At 37.3% G+C, this 8644-nt stretch overlaps 1 protein-coding gene across 1 annotated transcript; it reads left to right on the top strand.

Moving 5' to 3' along the window:
* Positions 1–1703: 1703 nt before the first annotated feature.
* On the top strand, positions 1704–8105 carry LOC306879714 (protein FAM83C-like). Its single transcript, XM_079432858.1, has 4 exons — positions 1704–2429; positions 3177–3344; positions 3663–3787; positions 6949–8105. The coding sequence occupies exons 1-4, from the start codon at positions 1923–1925 to the stop codon at positions 7880–7882; spliced, it is 1734 nt and encodes a 577-aa protein (XP_079288984.1). The 5' UTR covers positions 1704–1922; the 3' UTR covers positions 7883–8105.
* The last annotated feature ends 539 nt before the right edge of the window (positions 8106–8644 follow it).

The following is an 8644-nucleotide window of genomic DNA, read 5'->3' as shown; positions in this document are numbered from 1 at the left end:
CGAGACAAGGCCGACCAAAGTGCTGCACAACAAATAATAATATATGATGAAGAGAAAATAGTAAACAAATTAAAACCATTTTGGGCCATTTAGGGACCCAATACAACAACCAAACCAAGTTAAAACCATTTAAGCACACATACTACGTGTTAAAAGCCAGAGAGAAAAGATGCGTTTTAAGATATGACTTGAACTCAGATAAAGTGGAAGCCATTCTAATGTGAACTGGTAAGTTGTTCCAGAGGGTAGGGCCAGCCACTTCAAATGCTCTAGATCCTCTGGTTTTTAGGCGAGGTCTAGGGGTCTGGAGGAGAAGTTTACCCTCTGATCTTAGAGCCCTCGTCGGAGTGTAGGGGTGAAGTAGATCTTGATTTTAGAAAGCGAACGAAGATGGAAAAAACTAGAACCTACTACAGCACTAATTTGTTTATCAAATTTTAAATAATTATCAAACACCACACCCAGATTCCGAACATGGGGAGAGATAAAGGAATTTATTTTCCGAGGTTGGGTTGGATACGTTCAGATGGACTAAAAACAATAACTTCGGTTTTACCTGGGTTCAAGAACAGAACGTTTTTAGAAAGCCATGATTTGACATCAGCAAGACAAGCAGTAAGGGCATCAAAGGCAGAATTTGTTTTCTTAGCCATAGGCAAGTAAATTTGTAGGCCATCGGCATAACAATGAAAGGAGATGTTGTGTTTCCTGAAAATAGACCCCAGAGGAAGAAGATAAAGAGAAAAGAGTGCCGGAGATAAAATAGAACCCTGAGGAACTCCACAGGTTATGTTGCCTGGGGCCGAGAAAAAAAATCCAGTTTTTACCACAAATCTCCTATTTGTTAAGAATGATCTAAACCAATTTAAAACCACCCCCCCCCCCCCCCCCCCCAGTCCCACATGAGATGCCAAACGAGAAATGAGTACCTCGTGATCTACAGTGTCGAATGCAGATGACAAGTCTAGCATCACTAACACAGCAGAGACACCAGAATCAGTAGTCATTAAAATGTCATTTAAAACTCTTACAAGGGTGGTTTCAGTGCTGTGGAGTGGTTTGAACCCTGATTGAAATTTTTCAATGATGTGATTATCATTTAAAAGAGACTGAAGTTGTAGGAGCACAATTTTTTCCATTACTTTTGATATAAACGGTAAGGTGGATATAGGCCGTTAATTATCTAAAACAGAGGCATCAAGAGAGGGCTTCTTGAGAACCGGGGTAACCATAGCCATTTTCAAGTCGTCCGGAATAGATCCGGAATTCAAACATTTATTCAACAGTAATACCAATAAATAAATAAACATTATTAATAATATTTATTTAATTATTTTCTTATTTTGTGTTGTGTTCATTTGTTTTATCTTATATTTTATCTATATTAACATGTATAATAATTAGTATTCTTAGTGATAATAATGTTAATAATATTATTGTTAATATATTATATATGTCATAAACATTAATAATTATATTTATTTAATTCTTGTCTTGTGCTGTGTTCATTTGTTCTTTTATTTTATTTATAATAATATGTATAATAACTAGTAGTTTTAATGATTAGTGTTCATATATGATATATTTCATAAATAGATATCCATTAACAATGAATTATATTTTTGGTTTGCGTTTTTCCATCAAGTATATGTTGTTAACATGGCCTGCCATAGGTTTCTTTCCACATGACGCCAGAGGAGGCGGAGCCGCTGGGTGAACAGGGCAGGTGAGCGCGCAGGTGGAGCGCAGTGTTGAGTTTCCCAGCAGCTCACAACAATACTCGGAGAGGCCTTTGGGAATAACGCACTCCAAGTACCATGCCACAAAACAAGGTCAGCTTTGGAATACACCTGCTTTAATAACTGAATGCTTGTTTGAGCTTTTGTAAACTCCGATTACTTGGACAAACGTCAGTCGTGGAAATGATCAGTTCAGAGGCTTTGCGTCCGACGCCGAACCCTGCGCGTAAAGCGCTCGGAAAGCTCGCCAACAGGCTGGAGGAGGTGAAGAACCCCTGGAGACAAGGAACAACATCGCTCGAGTTCAGCCACAACGAAACCGCTCGGCTCGCCACCGACGCGCTCCTGGAGCACGGAGAGAAGGAGTACAAAAAGGTCTTGCAGGACGAAAGAGAAGTCAACTTTCTTTCCTCGCTGGAAATACGCTATATCGCCGAGAATGTGGCCAAAAGTGGCGTCGAGGAGAGCGGTACTAATGGAGTGGACCTAGAGGAAGGGGACACGGTCTCCGAGCTCACTTCAGGGACTTATTTCCCCATGATGTCCGACGCAGAGCCGCCACTGTTGGAGCTGGGCTGGCCAGAGGTTTCCAACCGACTTGGACCCACAGAACCGCAGATACACTTCCAGAGGGACAAGTCGCAAAATGTCAAAGATCTCATTCGATCTCTTATTAGGAAAGCCAAGAAGGTAAGAAAAACACTCGTACCGTAGAAAAAATGTACAAAACATTTTTCTAATGATGTTTCCTTGTGGTTTACAAAAGTTTTCCATGAAACTTGCATTTATGTGGCTGCTTTGTATGTGACGTGTGACGTCACACGTAAACAAGATACATTTAACATCTTTCAGACAGGTTCATTTGGACAGCCTGGATTCTTTTTAAATGTTTTTTTTTTTCAGTTATAACTTTTATGCACCACAGATTGTGCTTAAGAAATGATCAGACTCCTAAAAATCAATTTTGCCACACATAAACCTGTGTAAATGTTTTTGAAATGGCTACAAATATCAAAACAATGAGCATAAAAAGACTTTCCAAATAAAGCTTTTAACAAATATAAAGCTGGTTTAGTTTTAAAACAGTGCTGTTCAAATGCACGTCATAAATTAACTTAAAATCAGCAGTTAAGTGGATAATGGAAAGCCATTGCATAAAAGTGAAGTTTTTTTTGTTACAGTTACATTCAGACATTTTATAAGTGTGACTTAAATGTCCCAAATGTTTTGCTGTGACTAAATTTAGGTGAGATCACTTGGAGCATTTGAAATTGCATAAAAAATACATTAAACATTCCAAGCATCTAAATTGCTTGATAATTATCATGCAATGATCCCCTGAAAGTAATAAAGTAATTAGTGATGAATGTTTAGAGTTTGTGGTTTATTTTAATGCATGCCCTAACACCTTTTTTTTTTTTTTTTTTTACACCACAGGTTATCGCTGTAGTCATGGATATTTTTACAGACGTCGACTTGTTCTGTGACCTAATGGAGGCCTCCAACAAGCGCCGGGTTCCAGTGTATATTGTACTGGACGAGAAGAATCTCGGCTATTTTTTGAACATGTGCTCAGAACTGGACGTCCAGAATTCACACTTGAGTGTAAGTCAGACGCTGACGCTTTCATAAAAATGGTGTGGTCCAGCTCACAAGTTCTTATCCTTGTCTTAAGAAAGTGTTCAATACGTTGGGTGTTCTCAGATTTGTATATGAATAAATCTGTCAGTCAACAGCAAATGTCAAGATGAATGAGCACACATTTCAAAAGCATTTTTGTCAAAACAAAACAGCTTTTTATTCTGTTGCTAATATTATTTGTGTACCAGTCCAAAACTCAGATTCTAATTGCGTTCAAAATATACTCTCTGTGTTTTTAACCAAATGATTAATTAACATTTATTTAATGCTGCTTTGTTTCAGAATATGCGGATAAGAAGTGTGTGTGGAGACACGTATTGCACCAAAAGTGGGAAAAAATTCACAGGTCAGGTTCAAGAAAAATTCATGCTCATTGACTGTGAGGAAGTCATAGCTGGATCATATAGGTATGTTAATCCTGTTGTTTATGCATTGTGTAATTTAGTTTTAAAAATCCTGTTATGTAATCTTGATTTTTATTTTTTTTACCAACAATTACTTGAGTTATGTTTACTACTGTAAATCTTAGTAATTTAATGAGATCTTTTAACGATGGTGCTTTAAGAGTCATGTTGCTTAAATGATGAGCAGGTTTTACCACAGTGTTAAGATGATGTTGACTGGTTACATCTATAAAGTTGTTAAATCTATAAAGGGCTGATTTGATAAAAGGTATATGAATTAACAGCTGAAAGTTTAGTACATGGCAGTGCCAGACCACTGTTTTTATTTTATATACTATAATATATTTTTATGAATCTCTGAATAATTTTTAATTTTTTTTTCATTTTAATTTTAGTATTTATTTTTATTTTTCATTTGAGTGTGCTTTTAATTAGTTTTTAAATATAGTTAGGTTTAATTTATTTAAACATTAGTTTTAGATTTAGTTTATTTATTTCCATTAAGTAATTCTACACTGTTAAAAAATACTGTTCATTTCCTGCCTGGACATTATCCAGTAATTTTACTGACATTTCCGTTAACCCTAAAACACGATAATAAATTCAAAATGCAGGGAAAACACCAGTAAAAAATTAATATGGAAAATTCCTTCATATTAATACAGTACGTTGTGCCCTATTTTTGCATTGAGTGCTTCAACCTTAAACGTATTTCTGTTATTTGCTAAGAACTCATTTTCACAAGTTTTTTATCTAATATTTTTTTCATTTCAGCTTTATTTCAATAAAACTGTTTTTAGAAGTTTTAGTTGACAATATTAACCCAGACATGCTGTACCTGCTAACCCGTATGTTTGTGTAGCATGTCACTGCAAGTTTTTCAAAGCCAACTACGCTAGAAGCAACACACATTTTTGACAGGAGGAATTCAGTTGCTTTAAATTATTCATGTTGAAATACCCATCAGTCCAGGCTTATCTCATTCCACTCATATCACTCTGTATTATGTAAATAATTTTAGCGCATGGCAGCATTCTGGCAGGACATGAACCTCATGCGCTCCAGCAGACATCTGTAGATGAAAACATGATGATTCTGCATTTCTCAGAGACGTGTTGCCTGAGCATTAGCATTAGCCTCAGCGCCGTCGTCGCTGTCAGATTTCAAGCCTCTGTGGCTAATTTGATGGATTTTTTTTTAGTTAAACTGATGAATTATGCAGGCACTATGTTGATTTTGAACAATTATGCTTGTTAAGACCCAACAAACGATCTCAGTCTTGCAGGCTAATCTGCTCCTCAGTTATGATTATTAGGAGGAATGAGTTTGTGAAGGAGTTGTCTTGTTATTTCAGGGTTAGTGCGACTGATAGCGGCCCGTGGATAAATTCATGCGTGTTAGCACACAGTAGTGTGGATAGTGGGTGAGGCCACTCTCATGTGTTAAAGCCGGCTTTGCCCACATAATAGACAACAGGGAGTTTTGTTTGATTAGAAATCCATACAGTTCAAAGGGAAATTGATTGCAAATGTATTACTAACAATTTAAGATTAGACTTTTTAGATCTTTTTCACCAGGAAGGAAATTATTAACTGAGATTGATGCATGCTGGGATACAGTTTTCTGTATTTTGAGCTCTTTTAACCCTGTAAAGCCTGACATATTGACAAATAATAGTTTGTTTTTTGAAATGAAAGTTTATTGAACTTTTTGATAAAGTTTTAAAATTCTGGGGAGTCGTATAAATTTCTTGCTGTTGCTGAAATTTATATGACCAAAAAATAAGCAAAAAATTCAGCTTGTAATGCAAATCAGTGAGATCTATATAACAGTGGGCAGGAAGTTTTGGCCTAATGGTTAGAGAGTCGGACTCGTAATCCAAAGGTTGCGGGTTCGAGTCTCGGGCCGGCAGGGATTGTAGGTGGGGGGAGTGAATGTCCAGTGCTCTCTCCACCCTCAATACCACGACTGAGGTGCCCTTGAGCGAGGCACCGAACCCCCAACTGCTCCCCGGGCGCCGCAGCATAAATGGCTGCCCACTGCTCCAGGTGTGTGTTCACGGTGTGTATGTGTTCACTGCTGTGTGTGTGCACTTTGGATGGGTTAAAGAGCACAAATTCCGAGTATGGGTCACAATACTTGGCCGTATGTTCACAGTGTAGCAGACTACTTGCATAAAATCCGTATAAATATAAATCTCTCGATAATATGTCTTGGTAAGATGATATTTAATGCTCTGTAGTTTCAAAATATGTGATGCAATGCAACACAATGACGATTGAGAGATGAACAAATAAACTTTCCTCGGCGGCCTGATGATACTCATGTTTTTGCATGGTTTTCTAAAAATTATGTATGGATAATCAAGTAACAAGTAATTCACAGGAAAATCTAAAGGTAGACATTTTTATAATGGTACTAAAAGGCTTTTCACTTGCTAAAAAACTATGAACTATCAATCAGGCAACATGTGTACAACAGGTTTTTCAGCCAATTTTTGATCATGTTGTTCATTTACAAGCCCTAGAAATTCATATATCAAATACGTCACTGTAGACTTTATAGGGTTAACCTACAAATCGGAATGATCTAATGTAAAGCTTATCACATGCTCTTTTACTTCAGTATTATGCAAGACATTTGAGTAATGCCATAAACAGATGGTTAGCTTGAACTTAGTTAAACACTTGTTAGTATAATTCACCTGAACCATCCATAAAACTGGCAGGACAGAATCTTTGAACCTCATTTATGAAACCCGAGCAGAATTAATTTCTATGCAACGGTTTATGCCATTAAGAATGGTTTTCAGAAACATGTTCTGCTCATGTTTCATGAATGAACCCATTTGTATCGATGTGACATTTTATAGTCCGTTTTATATTTAATGCCTGTAAATTATAAATGTCTGTAAATTATGGAATTTTTCCAAGAAAAACTTTGTTACGCTTCAAAATGAAATAAAACAGAATACATTTCTGTGCAACAATGCAATGATTTATGCAAGACTGGTTTTATGATCGATTATACAATAACTCGTTCTGCTCATATTTCATGAATGATTCCTTTAGATGGGATATTTTTAAGAATCTTATCTTCCTGTAAATTATGCAATTTTCCATGAAGTATCAAAAATGACATTTTCTCTCTCTTCTTCCCTCTAGTTTTACATGGCTTTCAGGCATGGTTCACAACAACATGCTAATGCACTTCACCGGCCAAGTTACAGAATGCTTTGATCGCGAATTCCGTTGCATATATGCAGATTCCCAAATAATAGACCGTTTCTACAATCCAGATGATGAAGGGCTGCCCAGTTACTCTTACAACATGCCGGTACCAAACTTTGGCTTGGACTTTCTTGCAGACTACAGCAGCAGGGAGCGAGTGTATTCTGAGCACTCCAGTAGCCAATCCAGTGACAGCGTTTCCAGCATCAAAGCAGCTCCTCCAGGCATGAAACCTAGTAAAGTCACAGCAGACAAGAAGAACCCCGAAAACTCTCAAAAGCCTCCTGACAGGAAGGGCGTCACGAGTCCGGGGCTTCAAAAGCCTTCAGGACCCCACAATAGAAGAGGTTCTCCGAGTGGGAGTCAGGCGGTCGAGCGCACTTCCTTGGGTCAAACCGCTGGTGTGGAATGGTCCAAAATAGGTGCGACGGATTACTTGCACTCAAACATTCCCGGACAGACATCCAAAATCCAGACTTCAGGTCTCTACAGTTCTCCAAAACCTCCATCACCAACTCAACAGTGTCCAACCGACAACAAGATCACCTCCAAATATCGACTTCCCACCCCGTTCGTTAGTAAGTTCAATGATTTGTTCAGCTCAAAAGAGAAGGACTCCTACTCATTCCAGAAGATTCCTACTCATTCCTCTCCGTTTGGCGGGCCAGATCCTTCTCAGAACGAACCAGAGAGTAAGCAAGGTCCTCCTCCACCAGGACCCATCCCAAGGGACAGGATACATCGGCGGGACGAGAAACGCATGACGTTGGGTCACAGCAAATTGGACCTTGTCAACCAGTACAACAAGTTATACCAATCCAAACAGGTATACAGTCGCTTTGAGCTAAAGAACAACATACCTCAGTAATGCCGGGCCGGACTGAACATTCTTTCTGGTCGACTCTTGTACATAGCTGTTATTGTGACTGTGCAACAGTCTGGGATGAAAAAAAAAACTGGGATGACAGTTTTCTTGGAGTGTGATTGTTGCTCTTTTTTTCTACACAAGACAAAAAATCAACCAGGGTTGAGAGGCGAGGAGTGTTTTTTTGTGCATTTGTCTTTGTAATAAAAACAAAATGCTTAGTACTAATGCTGCCTGCAAGTTCTTCCGGGAAGTTTCGGAAATCATATTTACGACGTGTTCAAGTGATTTTGTTTGAGATGTGTTTTTTAAAAACAAGAAGCAATAGTGATTGAGCAACAGCATAAAGAGTAAATTGATTACTTATTTACATTTAAAACATGTATTAATTATACATTTGTGTTATTCATAATATACCCAGCTGTATAAAACATTTTTATAGATAATATTGTTAATGTTAATTATCAGTATTTTCTTTTTCCACAGAAAATTAGAAAGGTAAATATATTTTAAATATATTTTTTATATTATTATATATTATATTTGTTTGGACAAGTCCTCTAACATAACATACAGTACATAAAATATTTTCAAAATCAGCTTTTCCTCACATTTTTCCAAACATCATTTTCCAAAACCAAGAATAATTATTTATTTATTAAATTTGCATGGCTCTAAATTCAGAAGGTCTGCTTAAAGAAAATCCCAAGTTCCTCCACTGGTGATTACGACATTGTTGTGGCTCATGTTGTAAATATGATCATT

The sequence above is a fragment of the Barbus barbus genome (assembly GCF_936440315.1).
Source record: "Barbus barbus genome assembly, chromosome: 13".
NCBI lineage: Eukaryota > Metazoa > Chordata > Actinopteri > Cypriniformes > Cyprinidae > Barbus > Barbus barbus.
Note: the sequence above shows the minus strand (reverse complement) of the source record. Positions and strands in the feature narration are given on the sequence as shown.